At 39.2% G+C, this 20,434-nt stretch overlaps 1 protein-coding gene across 1 annotated transcript in view; it reads right to left on the bottom strand.

Moving 5' to 3' along the window:
* Positions 1-20,434, bottom strand: part of LOC130236915 (testis-expressed protein 264 homolog) — a 102,611-nt gene that overhangs the window by 66,128 nt on the left and 16,049 nt on the right. Inside the window, exon 2 of the mRNA XM_056467655.1 lies at positions 12,239-12,460. Coding sequence (XP_056323630.1) covers positions 12,239-12,460 — 222 coding nt within the window. The remainder of the gene's footprint in view (positions 1-12,238; positions 12,461-20,434) is intronic.

The following is a 20,434-nucleotide window of genomic DNA, read 5'->3' as shown; positions in this document are numbered from 1 at the left end:
GTTTGTAGGTGACGGGGTTAACCTGTTCCACGATGGTGAAGGGACCAACAAATCGGGGACTTAACTTGCGAGAGGGCAGTCGCATGCGTATGTCCCGGGTGGATAGCCACACCTTTTGTCCGGGTGTGTATCTGGGTTCTTCAGACCTTCTTCTATCGGCGGTTACCTTGCTTCGACGGACTGCCCTCTGCAGATGTTGATGAGCCTCGTCCCAGACTCTCTCGCTCTCCCGGAACCAGTGATCCACTGCGGGGACATCAGATGGTTCGCCATCCCAGGGAAAGAGCGGTGGTTGGAAGCCCAGGACGCACTGGAATGGCGTGAGTCCGGTGGAGGGTTGCCGCAGTGAATTTTGGGCATATTCTGCCCAGCCCAAATACTGGCTCCAGGAGCTCTGGTGACCACTGCAGAAGGTCCTCAGGAACCGTCCCACCTCCTGAATCTTCCTCTCTGTCTGCCCGTTGGTTTGGGGATGATATCCAGAAGAGAGGCTGACGGCCACACCTAGGAGCTTGAAGAAGGCTTTCCATAGACGTGAGATGAACTGTGGACCTCTGTCCGACACAATATCTTCTGGAATACCAAATGACCTGAAGACTTGATTAAAGATATTGTCGGCTGTTTCAAAGGCTGTGGGAAGACCTTTCAGAGGGATTAGTTTGACAAACTTTGAGAATCTATCTACTATGACTAGAATACAGGTATTACCTTCTGACGAAGGGAGATCAGTGATAAAGTCCACTCCTAGGTGTGACCAGGGACGGTTCGGAATCGGCAAGGGATGGAGCTTTCCAGCGGGTAGATGACGTGGGCTCTTGGATTGGGCACAGTCCTTACAGCCCTGAACATATTGCCTCACATCCCTTGCCATGTTTGGCCACCAGAATCGTTGGGATACTAGCGAGAGAGTATTGTTGATCCCTGGATGTCCAGTGCCTAGCGAGGTATGTAAGGAGTGGATCAGATCTACCCGGTGTTCAGGTGGTATGAACTGCCGATGAGGAGGGCATCCCGGCGGAGCAGGGGCTTCCGGAGTGGCAACGACTGGAGGAGCGTTCCAGGTGATCGGACAAATGGAGATGTGTTCGGGAAGAATCTTCGTTGGGAGTTCTTCATGATCGTGATGCTCGTGTAAACGAGAGAGAGCGTCTGCTCTTAGATTCTTGGGTCCTGGACGATAGGAAATGGAGAAATCAAAACGTGAGAAGAAAAGTGACCATCTGGCTTGACGTGGACATAGTCTCTTGGCCTCTTTGATATATTGGAGGTTTTTGTGATCTGTGATCACCTGGAACGGATGTTTGGCTCCCTCCAACCAGTGACGCCACTCCTCCAAGGCTAGCTTGATTGCTAGCAGCTCCCTGTCTCCTATGCTGTAATTCTGCTCCGCCGGGCTCAACTTCCGAGAGAAATAGGCACAGGGATGCAGTCGGGGCGGTGTATCATGATGTTGAGATAATACTGCCCCGACGCCGGTGGTGGATGCGTCCACTTCCACCACGAAAGGAAGATTTGGGTCAGGATGAGTCAGGAGTGGGGCCCTTGTGAACTCCTTCTTAAGAAGGCGGAAGGCTGCGGCTGCTTCTTTGGTCCACTCCAGTCCTTTGGGTTTACCCTTGAGGAGATTAGTGAGAGGTGATGTAATCCTGCTGTAGTCCTTGATAAACCGTCTATAAAAGTTAGCAAACCCAAGAAACCTCTGGAGCTCCTTAATGGAAGTGGGTTCTGACCAGGATAGAACAGCCTCAATTTTCTTCCCATCCATACGTATACCGGTTTGATCAATGATGTATCCCAAGAAATGAATCGACTTCTGGTGGAATGAGCATTTCTCCGCTTTGAGGTAGAGGTGATGTTCTCTCAATGTGTGTAGGACCTCCGCAACGTGTTGGCGATGTTCGGCCTCACTCCGGGAGTAAATGAGGATGTCATCTATGTACACTATTACAAAGTGGTGAAGAAACTCCCGGAGGACTTCATGAATGAAGTTTTGGAATACGGAGGGGGCGTTGACCAGACCGTAAGGCATGACCTCATATTCATAGTGGCCAGTAGGGGTCACGAATGCTGTCTTCCATTGGTCCCCCTCACGTATTCTTATCAGATTATACGCGCTGCGGAGGTCCAATTTAGTGAAGACTTTAGCTTCTCGGAGCTGTTCCAAAGCGGCTGGTACCAGAGGAAGGGGATATCGGTATTTTACTGTACCGTTATTTAGGACCCTGTAGTCGATGCATGGACGCAGCCCTCCGTCCTTCTTGGCCACAAAGAAGAAGCTTGAGGCGGCTGGTGATTTTGAGTGACGTATGTACCCCTGACTCAGAGCCTCCCTTATGTAATCTTCCATTGCCTGATTCTCTGGAAGCGAGAGCGGGTAGATCCTACCTCTTGGCAACTGGGCATCTGGAACTAGGTCGATCGCGCAGTCCCATGGCCGATGCGGCGGTAGCTGGGAAGCTCTCTTGGGGCAGAAGACATCATGAAAGGAGCTGTACTCCTTAGGAATGTGGATAGACTGCTTCTCAGGAGGGCTCTCGACCGATGTTGCAAACAAAGAAATGGGGTTCCGACCTTGAAGAGGGAGATTTGGAAAACAGGTAGGTGTACATCCAGATCCCCATTTCTTTATCTCTCCTGTGCCCCAAGAGATGATGGGATCGTGCTTCACCAGCCACGGGCGCCCTAGAATGATGTCCATATTTGCACCCTCCAGAACCAGAAATTGAATCCTCTCTTGATGTAACAGCCCCACTTGAAGAAGGATGTCTTCGCATTGTCGATGGATACGGGTCGAAGATCGAGTGCACTGGGTTATCGGTTGTATCTGGTATATATGCGAGGACGCCTCAGTACGGAGGTGGAGTTGACGACAGCGGGATTGGGAGATGAAGTTCCCTGCTGACCCGGAGTCGATGAGGGCTGTGACAAGGAGAGAAATAGAGGCAGTAGTTATTTGTACGGTGGTAGTAAGTGGTTTACATTGTTCAATATTCGTACTGAATACACTCACTGAAGTCCGAATGGGACGAAGGGGACACTCCATACGGGTGTGTCCACTGACACCGCAGTATAGACACAGACCCCGGGTCAGCCTCCTCTGTCGTTCCGCTGATGTCAGTCTTCCAGACTCTATTATCATGGGTTCTGGTTCTGGAGAGGCTGTTGACTCAGGCGATTGGAGGAGTGCAGACGAGGGGGTGATGGTGTCCTGTTGATAGGAACGGAGACGATCGGAACATCGGAGAGAATGTTGGATGAATCTCTCCAGACCCATTGTATCATCTAATGTGGCCAGCTGGATTCGGAGAGTGGGTTCCAAGCCGAGCCGGTACGTGGTCAACAACGATCTCTCATTCCATCCACTTGCAGCTGCTAGAGTGCGAAACCGGAGAGCATATTCCTGTGTAGATAGAGTACCTTGCTTTAGATGATACAGCTGCTCTCCAGCGGCTACTTCCCCATCAGAACGTCCAAACACCTCTTTGAAATACTCCGTGAAGGTAGTGATGGAATTCATGACCGGCCCGGCTTGGTTCCAGATCGTCTCAGCCCATTTAAGTGCAGGTCCAGAGAGTAGTGATACGATGTAGGCGATCTTTGACTTATCTGTGGGATATAGAGAAGGTTGCATTTCGAATATGAGGGAACATTGTAACAGAAAACCATTGCACTCCCCCGCTCCGCCTGAGTAGGGCGCTGGTCGGGCCATGGGACTGGAAGGAAGGGCCGAAGAAGAAACTGTGGAGGCGGAAGTGCTCGGTGCTGGTGGTGCGTTGGAAAGTGGAGCTGGTGGCTGTAGAATCCGCTTCAACTGGTCCACCAGCTCTTGAAAGTGATCGAGGGTGCTCATGTTGTCGTCGTTATGGGTCCGGGCTTCTGTTATGAAGCGGACAGGAGACAGAGGTAAGGAAACGTTAGGGTGTTTATTGAATGACAACAAGGAGCACATGAAGGATAGCCAGGAGGATCAGGAATGATGTTGGGGTCTTTTCCTCCGTGGCTGGGTAACAGGAATACACGAGGATGGACAGCACACACCAGATACAGCTGACAGAGGATGACACAGACTTGGAAGGACTGGAAGACAGGACGATTCGGGAGGACCAGGAAGACTAGGAGGAATACAAAGAGAACAGGTAAGTAAATCGTTTGTTTAGCTGAGGATGACTACGCTGAGTGGTCGCTCAGTTGTCCGCTTTCGTCGAGACGAGCCCGGACAATGAGCGACTGGAGTGCTGTGCTTTTATCTGGTGCTCGTGAATGTGATGCAGCTGTGTGCTCATTAGAAGTCAGGTGATGGTGATCTTCGTGAGTGGGGGTCGTGAGAGCCTGACCAATCCATGACAACTGTATTAGCTACCAAGATTCTTCAAAATATTTTGAGCATTTTTGTTCAATGGAAGAAACAAATGGAGTAAATAATGAGAAATATTTTTTTGGGGGGTGAACAATTCATTGATTCAAATGAGTCGATAATAGCAAGTCTTCAGTTAACAATTCACTGAAGTCAAGAACAGGAGATCCTTGGAGCTCGAGTGTATTTAATTTTTATTTTTGATCAAATAAACGTAGAATTGGTGCACATAAATGACTTTAATGAAAACATTAATAGTATCATAAAAATAGTATTGTATATTTTATACATCACTAATAATGAAAGTGAAAAAACAGTGTGATGCGGCCAAGTGTATTCCCAAACTCAGAATTTGTGCTCTGCATTTCACCCATGGAAGTGCACACAGACAGCATTGAGTAGTGAACACACACATACACCATGAACACACACCCGTGCAGTGGTTTCTTTTAATACATAAAAGATAAAACTCATCTGTAGCCCACCTTTCTGAAAGCATCTACCTCACATGCTCATTACCGAGACATCACAAACCAAATCCTGAGTAATTCCACAGATAACTTGCTGCTGTTTTCATTTTAAGAAATACAACACTGTGAAGAGGAAGCACACGTGTTAATAATTGATAAGAGAGTATTCAGACAACTAGAACAAACTAGAGTTTTTCTTCAACATCTAACACCTTTTTAATGCCACTACAATTAAGTGCTCCACTCAACAACAACAACAAAAAAAAAACACATAGAAGATTTCAGACGTCACTTAAAATTTGTGCAAGAGGATTTAAAGCCCTTGAAGATGCGCCTTGTTTACTGAAACACTCACTGGCACCCCTATGTACAAACAGATGGAACGGTCCGATATAATGATCCCAAGTGGAGAGTTGAGATAAAAGATGCCAACATTTAGCACCAATCGGTCCACACAGATGTTCTTAACACTTTCTTAAGCCTAGAACTGCAAGATGATGGTATCAAGATTTCTATATAGGGACTGAAAGCAAACATGCATGAAAAAGGGAAGGGAACAGACTCAAACAGGAGGCGATAAGTTATCTAGCAGCTGAGCAGACAGATCTCGAGGACGGAGTCTGTTGGCTGCGTTTACACTGAGACTGCATCAGGGCAGATGGTGGAGAGAGTTGAGGAGGCTCATACACACACACACACACACACACACACACACACACACACACACACACACACACACACACGCACGCATAAATGATGCCAGAAATGATGGAAAATGAGATGTGATGGTCATCAAAACTGCCACTATAAACACCTTGACTACACACTACGCCATTGACTTTTGTATAGGCCTGGACTACACATTTATTTTCAGTATTTTTTTTTTATTTACCAATAGACTTTTATTACATGGCTTAAATAGAAGTAAATGACTTAACTTGCAGTGTCCATACTAGTACCTTTAAAGGCATAATATGTAAAATATTTTCATTTCAAATATCCAAAAACCATTAGAACAGCATCATATCTATGGTTCTATGGGTCTTGTCTATTAAATGTGATCTTTATTTTGTTTTCTCTATTGAATTCAGCTCAGGTGATTGGCTGGGCCATTCCACAGCTTGATTTTCTTTCTCTAAAACCATTTGAGAGTTTTCTTGGCTTTGTTTTGAATCATTGTCTTGCTGAAATGACCACTCCGGTATCATCTTCATCATCCTGGTGATGTAGATGTTGGACTGAAGCAGTGAATATTAATTTACAAAGAGGAAGGGCAGAGGGTTGCTGAATAACTACTGAGAAATTTCAGCTGCTGTCTGGGCTTTCACTGCCTTTCTACACCTCCATTTCTTCGTGTTCAATACTTTTTTCTTATGTCATTTCATTTTATTACACAACTTCAGTTGTAAACTAATTAGTTTAGTTTTTATACATATATGGATTCTTTGGCTCTTATCAACATCAAGTTGAAATTTCAAGGCAACAGCACCTTTAGAAATATGTTTTCTGAGAAAAATTGTGATGTGTTAAATATTTATTTTCCCACAGTATTTTGGTGAATTATGTACTTTATCCCAATTGTTTTAAAGGATGTTACATTTTAACTAGTAAAATGTCCTGTGTCGCATGGTAATAACATCACACATCTTCTAATTCTATCTTCTTTTAATAGCACACATTGGAAACACCAATAATGCTTTTAATATGTTGTGCTTTTTAACCTAAAAATTACATACTGTGCCTTTAAGTAAAATCAAAGAATTGTGTGAAAATTTCAAGCAAAACTAAGCTCATTTTGGGAAGAGTAGCAGGTTTGACTTGGATATTTTTGGTCTAGTTGTTTACAACATGTGAAAAACAGAGTTGGAAAAATGAGTGCTTGCAGTCTGCAGTGAAATTGCAAGCTCGGTCCTGGTTTGAGGCTACGTTTCTGCCAGTGGTGTTTGTGATGATGCTTGAATTGATGGAACTGTGAATGCTGAAAAGTACAGGCAGGTTTTAATCCATCATGCCATTCCATGCGGAAAGAACCTGAATGTGAAATGGTTTTATTTGTCAGCATTATAATGAATCAGAGCACACAACTAATGCTGTAAAATTATATTTGGAGAGAGAACCATTTTCATGGACTCTCCCCCGCTGAGACATCAATATTACAGAGGGAGTATATGATGACCTGGACAAAGAAGGAAGAATAAAATGGTGTACATCCAAAGAAGAACTATAGAAAGTGCTGAAAGAAGCCTGTTATTACATGGAGTACCACATCATTTCCAAAAATGTCAAGCTAGACATATTTTTATAGGTAATATGGCGCAAGCAGGAGAGCTGTTTTTCTAAATATCATTGCAAATGTGATGCTGATTAGAACTGCAGGATAAATCGGTGAAATCAAAACTGAATTAGCAAACTCTGCGATGGGCATGCACATCTTCTCAGGGAAGCACAGATCTGTGATTGGTAGTAAATCTCCACCTAAAAGACCAGAGGATTCTCTCGTTCAGTAACTCCATATAAACCGAAGAAAACCAGGAAATCCTTATAGTGGTTGATGAATAAACACAAGGTTTAATGGCTAATAAACCAGACCCCCTAGTTTTTCGCGATTCAGCAATTGCAGAATCCAACGCAAAATCCACGAAAAGTTGCAAATTTTTGCGATCCCGCAAAATTCTTAATTGAACGAAAAAAATATAAATCTCGTAAAACATCAAATTCCAAACCATTTAATCAAATTATATTTATTTCAGTTTGCAATTAATTGTTTTACATGACTTATAGAGTTGCAAATGCAGCGCATGTGATGTATTTGAGTGTCTCTCAAAAGATGACGTCTCATCTAAGCCCTCACAATCATTACATTACATGGAGGGGGGGCGGGGGCGTGGGAGTTTTCAAGCAGATGCAGATGAAGCATGAGTGATTTACATGTAATCATAGCAAAGATGAGATATAGACATTTTGTGGCGCGAATTTGGCGTTTGATGCCCTTCAGATTGCAAAAGAAAGTTGGAGCAAACGGAGCAATGGAACAGACAGGAGATGAGATTGGTTCAAGGGTGACGGCGCTAGACTTGACCGAATTGAAGAACATTATGTGTGCTTTACATGTATGGCTGATTATGATGAGCATTAAATCGATAAATGGTTTTGTTTAACTCTTGCCCTGCACTTAACAAGAGAAAACGCTTCTCTGCCATTAGAGTTTTTACAGCAATCCGAGTTTTAGGTGTATTACGGTAGGTGAAGCCCTAGCGCATGTCCTATGTGTGAGATTATGTCAGATGCTCCAGGGAGTGAAATCTGAGAAAGTAAGATCGTGGATAAAAATAAGATTAATACAACCTTCCTTTGGCTTAATCCATACCGTTTTAGATCTTGTCTTAACAAGAGACTAAAATAAAAAACTTTACTTTTATGATTTGTGTCATAGTTTCAGATTGCACACATAACATTGTAGGCTACCTAATATGGTAAATACATATAATTTTTTAATTTATTTCTTTAAATTTCTGGGAATTGCTGCCACATTGTCATTTTTATTTCCAAAAAAAAAATTGTGAAAAACTAGGGGGTCTAAAAAACACACAACTAAAACAATATATGGTTTATCGGAGTTAATTTTATTATTCTCCTGATAATAAAATATATGCAAAGCCATTATCGTTGTTGGCCATTATTGTCAAAGCCATTATTGTTATACTGTCATTATTGCAGCATAATTATCTTCAATTTCATTTTTTTTTTTTTTTTGCGCGTTTACTACTGATTACAGAACAGGCTTTACTGACAAAATGCACATGCAAATCGCCTTCAATTAATTGTACAGCTCAACTACAGATCAACACTAAGTGCAGATGTTTACATGCATATTAAATGAAATAAAATACCTCTCTCTTAGTAGCATTACAAGTTTTTCTAACTTATTCTAAAGTCAAAAAATATATATATAAAATTTAATTGCGATGGTCATCTTGAAACTATGCATTTTTCATTCTGAACTCCATTTAAAACTGCTTCCCCCTTCAACAGCATGTCCTTCTGCACGTCCCTCTTTCCCAATTTGCAGTCCTGCACCTCTCATTTATTGCTTTGCCCTCATCCTCTGCTCTTCTTCTCTCCGTTTGTCCTTAATTGCTATGATTAAGTCTACTGCTTAATAATTACTGTCTCCATCCCTCCATATAGAGGCCAAAAACACTGACACGCACTAGGCGTTTGTTCTCTCACAACCTCTATGCGCGCCAGTACACCAATCATGTTGAAGGAAACAGAAGCAAGCTGTCTGAATCCATCACACAATGGGGACAGCTTTAATTAAACACACCTGAATTGGTGACGGTAAAATTGATGCATCAACACGGCCTTCGAGTGAAGAATGTTTAGAGCACGTGTCCAACACAGTCAACAAAAGCATCTGATCTGGCCCAAGGCTTGATTAGAACAATTAAAGATAGTTAATAATTTAACAATGTGCAAACAAGAATGTGTCAATTTCACAAGCATTTGTTTCAGGATGAAGACTATAGCAATCAATAATTAATAATTTAACAATGTGCAAACAATGTGTCAATTTCACAAGCATTCATCACAGGTTGAAGTCTATCAGAATTCAGAATGACCTGATAATTCATAATATGGTGGTAAAATGGCTTGTAAAATGGTTACATATATACTGTACATATACACTCACCGGCCACTTTATTAGGTACATAAAGGTATTCGGTCCAACTGTTTTTTTAATGCAAATTTCTAATTGGCCATGGCAGCAACTCAATGCATTTAGGCATGTAGACATGGTCAAGACAATGTGCTGCAGTTCAAATTGAGCATCAGAATGGGAAAGAGAGGTGATTTAAGTCACGTGGCATGGTTGTTAGTCCCAGACAGGCTGGTCTGAGTATTTCAGAAACTGCTGATCTACTGGGATTTTCACGCACGACCATCTCTAGAGTTTACAGAGAATGGTTCGAAAAAAAAAAAAGAAAATATCCAGTGAGCGGCAGTTCTGTGGGCGCAAATGCCTTGAAGCCAGAGGTCAGAGGAGAATGGCCAGACTGGTTTGAGCTGATAGAAAGGGAATACCAACTGAGGTCTGCAGAAGAGCATCTCTGTACACACAACACATAAAACCTTGAGGCAGATGGGCTACAGCAGCAGAAGACCACACAGGGTGCCAATCCTGTCAGCTAAGAACAGGAAACTGAGGCTACAATTCACACAGGCTCACCAAAATTGGACAATGGAAGATTGGAAAAACGTTGCCTGGTCTGATCAGTCTTGATTTCTGCTGCAACATTCGGATAGAATTTTGCATCAACAGCATGAAAGCATGGATCCATCCTGCCTTGTAGCAACGGTTCAGGCTGCTGGTGGTGGTGTAATGTGTGGGGGATATTTTCTTGGCACACGTTGGACCCATTAGTACCAATTGAGCATTGTGTCAATGCCACATCCTACCGGAATATTGTTGCTGACCATGTTCATCCCTTTATGACCACAGTGTACCCGTCTTCTGATGGCTACTTCCAGCATGATAACGCGCCATGTCATAAAGTGTGAATCATCTTAGACTGGTTTCTTGAACATGACAATGAGTTCACTGTACTCAAATGGCCTCCACAGTCACCAGATCTCAGTCAGATAGAGCACCTTTGAGATGTGATGGAACAGGAGATTCACATCATGGATGTGCAACTGACAAATCTGCAGCAACTGTGTATTTATTTATTCAATGTATAGTTAATTAACTGTAGTACAACACTAGCAAGAGTGCAGATTCTTCTGTTTTATTGGGATGAATGCAACAGAATTGATTTTTATACAGTTCAATAACAAAAAAAATTGTATTACGAGTGGTGTTTTGTTGTTGATTTGATCAGTTTTTAACAAATCATTTGAGTCGATTCGATCCATTCATAATGACAGCCACTCACTTTGCTTGCAAATTATTCACCATTTTGAATGAATTGATTTTAATGAGCAAATTAGTCACAAAGACAGGAATTTGACACCAGTACAAAAACACATTTAAGGTTTTGTCTGATTAATCGCCATTAGCTGGGTTTCCATCCCAATGTAAAGAGAATCTTTTTACAATAGTTCACAAAAAAGAACAAAATGCCAAATGTGAATTAGGTGGGTCAAGTTTTTAGAGTGGCTGACTGTAGTATAGGCATGGGACGATAACCATTTTCAAGGTATACCGCAGTTTGGAAAAGTCAAGGTTTTAAAACCTCCAAAATTTTCTGCTATACTTTTCCTAAGGTATATGTAGGATTTTTTTATTTAAATTTTTTTTGTTTTTAGGACAACAGTATCTCCAGCAGAAAAGAGATCCAAAGATGCCGTTTTAAATTGTAAAGAAATCTGTGTTTTTGAAATAAATGAAGACAGCATAAGTCGATGATTTATTTTAATTATTTCACCTGAGATGTTTACTGTTCCAAAATACTTTATTATACTTTAAAATACTTTTAAGGTTTCTCAAAATAAAATATATTGTGTTCAAAGGAGAAAAAAAGGTCTTGTTTTTTACCCAGACATTTAAATTAATAGCGAGTTAAGACTGCACGGTTTTACCTGCGATTTAGAGTAATGGCAGACAAATGCCTGAAATCACAGGCAAATCGGTTGTTCACGCGAGTAACAATCACACAGTGTGAACTATCAAAGGTGCCATCTGAGAAAAATCGCCAATGAGTAGCTGGGGAGGAGTTATGAAGGCATAGACCACAAATTCAACAAGCATGGCTTCAGTTGAGAAAAAGCCTATTTTTTGTCTATGTGGACACAAGAAATGTAGGAAAAACTAGTGGAAATTTGGCAGGAGCACCTGTGTCTTTTTGACCTGTCATCTGAGCAATACCACAACCTGTGGCATTTGAATTCCCTTTAAAAGTCAGGTGACCTTCTTTCTTATTATGTAGTTAATAACAAATAATTTACTACGTGACCTTGTGTTGTTTTCATGTCACTTCTCACGTGTGTTTGGTGGCGAGATGTAGTTTGTGGACCGAAACGAAGTTATCTGTGATTCTACCTATTATAAAGTCACACAGTGTGAAACCCCATCATCGATACATCTTTTAGTGTAAACACAAAAGTGGCGGCATGCAACTCAGATAGTCATGCAGTCTGAAAACGCGACTGCTTTGAAAATTGTGCAGTCTGAACTCAGCATAACACAGGGTGGTGGATACTCAGTATTTTCTTGAAAAAAAAAAAGTTTTTCCTCATGCTAACTATTTTTGGGGATGTTTAAAAATAAGTTTTCCAGTTATCTTGCATATTAGTATGGTTAACAAAACAAAAATAATACTACTAATGTAAGGTTGAACAAACTCCATGTTTTCTCCAATCTGGGCCTTTATCTAATTAATGTATGACATTTGATTAAAGATGAAGATGTTACCTTGATGTAGTAGTTGAGCTGTGGATAAACCCTCTGCACTCCCAGGAAAATAGAGAGAGGGGTTCGGTGAGGGAAGGAGGTCGTGACAACATGTGTGACCTCTGGAAATGAGAAAACCCGGAAGCCGTGATTCTCATAAAGCTTCTGCTGTTCTTCATTCGGTCGGTCCTCACCTTCACTCAAAATACTGCCTACAGCATAGCGGCACTTCTGAGCTGGAACCTACAACACACATGAACACAAATTTCAATAAAACATTTTAGCTGTAAGAATTTGAAGATTTCCACTGGTTTTGCTTTGTCTCATCAATGAAGAGAATGAAATACATTTGGAGATAAAAACAAAAGAAAATGAACACTGCAAAATAGAAATAAATAACAATCCATAGTACATTCCATTTAAATTATGTAGAAGGTTTGTATAAATAATGTGTAAACAGATTATTAACAGATTAATTCAATCACTTTTGTAATGAATCCACTATATAAACTCGGAGGTGAGGATCTAAACTAGTGTAAAAACCAAATTCTACAATTTTAAATGGAAAATAACTAATAAATGAATTACTCCATTTCAATTACAAACTTTTCAGTAGACACATTGTCATTTAAGAAATGTTCATTTTTCAATGGTTTATGACTGCATGGTGCACAAAAAAATGCTGGCTTCCACCATAGACTAAAAGATATGGACGTAGTATCCTTGATGTCCCCCATAGGTTTCTAAAGAACACAAAAAAAGCTGCTAGTGGGCGTGGACAACCGTCGCAATTTTGTTTGCGCATCATCGCACCGACTGGGGGTGACCAAACCAGGGTAAAAAGGCGGAGCCACAGAGGCCTGCTAGCATTTTGCTTAGACTTTTCTTCGGGAGAAATGCTTAATACTTCATTACCTGTGACTCATTTGTGTTCTGACCACATGTGCTTGGCTGTACACTATATCAATAAAGTGTTTAGACTTTTAAAAACACTGTTGTAATGCATTGAATCACAAAAAAATTGTTCTTATGACGTTTTTCTACAAGAGGAAAACGCGAATTACTTCCAAACGCTTCAAATATAGTGTGTTAGTAAATGCAAGACTATTTATGAAATCCAGGCATAAAACTGTATGACAACGTTTCACATGACTGTTTCATAGCCTACAGCTAATCAATCTGTCAAACTCTGGAGTGCATTACAGGTCTAAAGAAAATGATAAATGATCTTAAACAAAACAAATACATTTATAGATATGGTATATAATTTCACTCAACTGGGAAATGAAGGCCACTTGAATGGTTTGTGAGCACAATTAAGTGCACACAGCATGCCACATCATCTGATAATTTTAAGAAATAATTCTAAAAGGCAACTATGTAAAGCCACATAAAACAAAACAAAAATACGATGTATATGCCGAGTTCAGCGGCTAATTAGCCGGAATGAGCTGAGGTGACATGACTGTGACCAGCGAGACCTAGCTGTCACTCACGTAGCCACGCCCTTAATTATGCAGACTTAATATAAACGAAACAGATGAGTTTAAAAAATTGATCCCCTTACAGCTGTCATGAAGGGTAATATTAGCTATATGAACCAAAATCTTTCTTTGTACCAGGCTGTAAACACCTTTTTTTCTGCTGTAAAGTTGGTCATTTTAACAGTGGGCTCGATAGAAATTTGCTCTATTATGGAGCCAGGACTAGTGGATTTTTGCTTCATGAGGGAGAGTAGGAGGTTGCCACTTGGGTTCCACACAATTCCTTCATGTTGTCCCAAAACAAATCAATTAAGCTAACGTAACTGTTATAACAATTTTAAGTGGATTGAACATAAAACAGTTGTCCCCAAAAAAGAAACCGTCAAGAATTGTTGTTTCGGCGCATTTTTAATAAGTAGTTCAATAACTAGCACCAAAAATAATTTGAGCGTGGTTTCCCTCTAAGATGCATACACAAATGCTGTAAATTTAACCCTTGTGCACTGTTCAAATTTACTACCCTTTTTTTGTGTTCGGGATGAAAACATCCACTGAATTAAACTGCTGTAAAACTGCATTAGATACTTTTTATTTTTAAATAAATCTGTTAATCAACCTCAGTACTGACTCATAATGTTATTAAATTATAGGATTTTAACTCTTTAATTGCCAAATTCACAAATGATGTCACTGATTTGAAAAAAAAAACACACAAAACGATGGACTTTCAATATAAAATTATTGTGGACTGGATTTTATTTTTACCTTTTATCACAGTCTTGGGCATATGAACGATTAGTAAAAACATTGGCTTTGATGCATTTAGATTTTCATTTTTTTCTCCATAATTTACTGTTGGTGGCTTTTTTTTACCCTATTGAATTCCATTATAACCATATTTGATGGTGCAAAAATATACAGTCTTTGTTTTTATTTACTCCATGTCATGGGCATTGCTAGGCCTTTATTTCTACTCAGCCCCTAAAACTTTTGCGATTATCTCATAAACTGTACACTAAATGATCGCCTCAGTCCCCTTTAAATTTGATATGAAAATGGCAGCAGAATTCAGCTCCTCCCCATCTTTTGTTTTTTATTTGATCAGCAAACCACAGCCGTGCAGCAAAAGAACAAGGTGTGTATTTATCGATAAAGTGTTATAATATCTGCTTATTTGCAGTCATTTGATATAGATGACCTTGAATCACCTGTATGCCAATGTCATGAAGAAGCAGTTGGGTTTTCTTGGCGTTCACCTCATCAGCGCAGCAGTTTCCTCCAGCGACAAATGTAACTCTTAAAGAACGTTTCGCTATTTTTATTTTAAAATGAACTACCAATATTAAACACTTTACAGTTCGTGGCATTAACTATACCATACAGTCTTGCACAGAAAGGATTAAACCCAGTGACAGAAGCACTTAGAGAATGTACTCGTTTTAACTGTCACTAACAGAGATAGAAACATCAAGTGTTGTCCAGTATTAAAAAAAATTCTTCTTTATTATTATCATTCAGATTGTGAAATATGCGAATTAGCCTGCAAGTTTAAAAATATATATTTCTATATGCCATTTAATTAGAAAAGTGACAGTTTATTTATTTAATATATGGAAACAAACAATGCACTTGAATTCAGAAAGTGTTTTTTTAGTTATTTATTACTACTAATATTACTGTTTTTGCTGTATTTTAATTTGTAAAGATCATATAAAAGGATGTAGTTTTCATAAAAACACCATCCAAAATACAATATCTCTTAATCATGGAAAATAATAACTAATAAAAATGTAACTATTGCTTTTTATGCTCTTATGTTGCTAATTAAAACAATATTTAATAGGTTTACATTTAATATTTATACATTTTTGAACATTTCTTTAAAAAAATACTTGCAGAATTTCGCACATTTGATATGCCTGCTAAAGTGATAATGGAATCAAATGAATTATATGCAAATTGTATTAGAGTAAAATGGAGTTCAAGCCAATAAATATGACACTGTAAGATATGGACTAAATTAACATTTTCATCAAAAACTGACTAAACCTGAAAAAATAAATCATAATAATCAACATTTTGGAACGTTCATGCACCACTCAAAACAAACAGCGGATAATGAATGCAACCCTTTCTATGTCTCCTTAATTAATTTGGCCCTGCTTGCTTTCACCGTTATCAGCTTCCCCGCTAAAGCAGCCTTATATCAAAGACCACGAAAACTTCTCCAGCAAACACACACACATACCGATCCCCAAACAGCACATTCGCAACAAAAACTCTCTCAACCCTATTAAAACCCATCATCTGCCTCCAGTAATCAACAAAAAAAGAAAGAGCCGTTCACCACTCACAACACTTATCTTATGCAACAAATAAACAGGACAAACTCCCTCACTCTTGGTTGTGTTCAAAGACAACAGGGAGCGTCCACGATTCGGTGAGTCACAGAGGAAAAGCTAGCTTAATGAGAATAAACAAAGCCATAGCTAAAAAAAAAAAAAAAAAAAAAACATATAAATACAGGATTAAATGGAGTTGCATGAGCAGGTGGCATTGTGTGGTGAAAAAAAAAAAACACACACACACACAATGAAGCTGTGGTTTGATAAGACTGTGCCGGCTTGCCACGCGTCTGGCATCTTCGAAACTGGCGTGGACTAATGCCCACCTGTCACTTTTTTTCTTGTTTTGCAAAACAAAGGCATATTTGCTTGCAAATGAGGGCATTGGGATGTTATAGCTGGATTTTCCTCCTAACGTGAAGTGAATCTTTTCAAAGTTTGCAAAAAACAACAAAATAACAAATGTGCATTAGTTGCATCGAGTTCTTAGGGTGCACTCACAATAGGCTATCTGAACTTTGCCTGGGCACAATACCCAGTTCGTTTGACAACTGTTAGTGCTACGAATCGGGCCCAGGCGCATTCATTTGTCTGGCCCTGGCCTAGTTGGAAGAGGTTTAGTTGGGCTTTGGCACGGTACGCTTGAGTGCAAAGCACGCCTGAGCCCGAAACTGAAGACATAACGTCACTTTTAGGGGCTGTTTCCTATGGAGTTATTAATCATTCTTACTTTTCAATGAACACGAAATGTCATAGTTTATTAAAGAAGCAAACCGCTCACTCCATGTCAGCTGTCACCTTCAGCAAACCTCCTAATACATGCAGCACGACGTGTGTCATCAAATTTTGCACCTTTTTCCATGCACACCTTCAGGCTTTACCAAACAAAGGCATATTCATTTGCAAATGAGGGCATTGGGATGTTAAAGCAGGGTTTTCATCCTAACATGAAGTGAATCTTTTACAGTTTAGGAAAAAAAAAACAAAATTCCCATATGTGTATTAGGTGTGTCAAGTTTTTAGAGTGGCTGAATGTAGTATTGGTAACCTAGCAACCAACAGTAAACAAGGCAAGTATAATGGAGACATCCGATTAAACGAGTAATGTCAGAGTTTATTTCCCAACCGCATTTCAACTTCTCATTATTTGCATTAACCCTTTTCCAAAGTGCAAAACCATCTCAAGCGTGTGTAAAACATTTTTGAGAATTAAAGGATTTTTACTTGAAATTTTGCCCACTTTTTTTTCTATGCATACCTTTAGGCTTTACCAAACGATGGCATATTTGCTTGCAAATGAGGGCATTGGGGAAATCCGCGATGGATTATACGACCCAAGTTCGAGTCTCTTGAGAATTCAGAAGTGACAGATGAAGCTCTGTTTAGAAAAGAGGCTGCAACAGTTTCCAGAACATCCATCCTGTAAATTGGAGGAAAGTGTTCATTCATCTGTAGTCTTCTGGGTCACTCTCGGCCTCCCGCTGAGCCCTCCAGGAATAGATTGCACTGCCATTCTGGAGAAACATCAGTCAGAAAAGCAGATAACCAGACGAGTTAAACTGGTTTGAGTTTTGTGAGCCATCATTTAGGGTGTTTACAATTCCGTTCTAATCCTTTTTGGTCATTCTGTAGCATAACAGGTTTCTTCAAGTCTGTGTGGCCCGGGTCTGCAGGAGGTCTGCTTTTCCTGATGCTCCCAGCAGGCGTTGCTCACAGGAACTATGTTTTAACAGACTGTCCTGTCACTAAGCCTCCATTTGCTCAGAGGCTCTGACAGAAATTGTGACTAAGTCTCTCCCAACACGGCATTAGATTATGAATAAATGAGATCACAACGAAAGAAACGTAATGGATCGCTGGAGAGCATGTTCTGGCGACAGTTCAGTCAATGTGGCATTTTGAGGACTTCTACAGCACATTTTTTTACGTGCTGTCCAATTTTACATGGCAACTAAAGCAATGGATGCTTAAGAATTTGAGTATGAATATTACAAATGAAAACTTCCAGTACAATCTTAAAGATAAAGAACCAAAATGTAGGCTTTAACGTGGTTTTATAGGGCCAGGGGTTCTCAAAGTCTCAATTGAAAAGCCCAAATATGAATTTATCATCAATTACTAGGTTTACATGGACATCAGTAATCGAATTATTTGCCTTAATCTGAATAAGACAATAATATGATTAAGGTGTTTACATGAATTGCTTTTGAATGTTCCTTTCATGACCGCGTTTTACATGTTATAGCACATAGTTCGATTAACGTCGCAAAAAGTGGTGAAAATCCTACATGACGGTAACAGTTTAAGGTGTTTACATGGGTGTACTGTACTTTTAATAATACGAATAAAATCGGCATACTCCATGTCTTAATCCGATTTCTGTTTAGTTCGACTATGACCTTAATCTGATTTAATTAATCAAAAATCGTTGTTTACATGGTAGACTCTTAATCAGAGTACTGTCGTAATCGCAATAAAATCAGATTATTGCTGTCCATGTAAACGTACTCAATGTCAAAGGTCTGGAATAGGCATGGGCTGGTATAAGATTCTGATGGTACTGTATGATATCCTTGAATAAAAATATTATGGTATTGTGATTACAGTTTAAAATATGTTGGATTAAAAATGTCTGGATAAAAAAAAGAATAATTTTTTCCCCATTGAACACAATTTATTTTATTAAAAGAAAATATTTTGGAGCAGTAAACATGTCAGGCTAAGTAGTTCATATAAATCATCGACTTCTGCTCTCTTCATTAGTTTCAAAAACACAGATTTCTTTACAACTCGAAAAGGCATCTTTGGATATCTCTTTTCTCTGGATCTAAAGTAATCCACTGCAGTATTCAGCTCTAGCATGTTTTGATGTTGATGTACAAGTGATTTTGTTTTTCAAATGTATGCTGAATCGTGGGCTAACCAGTAGATTTTGATGTGGATGCTCCTTTTCTGCTTACATATACTTACTGCTGAAGTCAGAATTATTAGCCCCCATTTTTTTCCCCCCCCAATTTCTGTTTAACGGAGAGAAGATTTTTTTCAACACATTTCTAATTATAATAGTTTTAATAACTCATTTCTAATAACTGATTTATTTTATTTTTTTACTGATGACAGTAAATAATATTTTACTAGATTTTTTTCAGGACACGTCTATACAGCTTAAAATGACATTTAAAGGCTTAACTAGGTTAAGTAGGTTAACTAGGCAGGTTATGGTAATTAGGCAAGTTATTGTATAATGATGGTTTGTTCTGTAGACTATCGAAAAAAAATAGCTTAAAGGGGCTAATAATTTGGACCATAAAATAGTAAAAAAAAATTAACTGCTTTTATTCCAGCTGAAATAAAACAAATAAGACTTTCTTCAGAAGGAAAAATATTATCAGACATACTGTGAAAATTTCCTTGCTCTGTTAAACATCATTTGGGAAATATTTAAAAAGTAAAACAAAATTCAAAGGGGGGCTAATAATTCTGACTTTAACTGTGTATATATATATTGTTGGAATGGTATAAAAGAGAATTTTAGCAGTTTTAAAGCCTTGACTTATACCAAAAGTAAACCTTGAAACTGTTTATCGCCACATGCCTAGTCCGGAATAATTGATTGAATACAAAACTCTCACATTCACAAACCTGTTTAGGTTTCTTTTTTTCCCATTGAACACCAAATAAGTTATTTTGAAATGTTTTGGAAGCCACTGACCTCCATAGTATTTATTTTCCTACTATGGAAGTCATTGTTGTTAATATTTTTCAAAATAACATAATTTGTGTTGGCGTGATAGCTCAGTGGTTAGCATGACGACATTTAGTGCAACAGACTCTTCGGGCCTCCCGAGCTCAAGCCCCATCTTATGGATCTTTCCCCATCCTGTCCCCATCTCACTCTGCACTTCTTGACATTCTACTGTCCTGGTAAACAAAAAGGCAAATTGCAGAAAAAAAAAAAAAGTATTTGTGTTGAACAGATAAAGGAATTTCATAAATGTTTGAGATTGAATAAAATAGTGAATGTTCATTTTTGAATGAACTATAATTTTAATTTAGGAGTCAACAATTTTTTTTTAAACAAACACCTAAAACCACAACCAAAAAGTAACATTATGCAAATAACAGGGCAGTCTAATGTGAAAAATGGCACTTTATGTAACACCATCAACAGTCTAAACTTTCATTTCATAGTAATATTTGACATTTCCAATGTGTATAACTCCAACTATCTCATTACAAATCAAACAGAACAGTTTTGTAGTGGATTGAAGCAAAATGAACGCATAACTCTATATCCAATCATCTTTGAACACTTTTTTTTCCCATAAACTTTGATAAAATCCTCACCTATTCAAATTCCCTCTAAGGTGAAGAATGTCACCTGGTTA

The sequence above is a fragment of the Danio aesculapii genome, chromosome 11, assembly GCF_903798145.1.
Source record: "Danio aesculapii chromosome 11, fDanAes4.1, whole genome shotgun sequence".
Classification (NCBI taxonomy): domain Eukaryota; kingdom Metazoa; phylum Chordata; class Actinopteri; order Cypriniformes; family Danionidae; genus Danio; species Danio aesculapii.
This window is presented reverse-complemented; position numbering and strand designations above follow the sequence as displayed.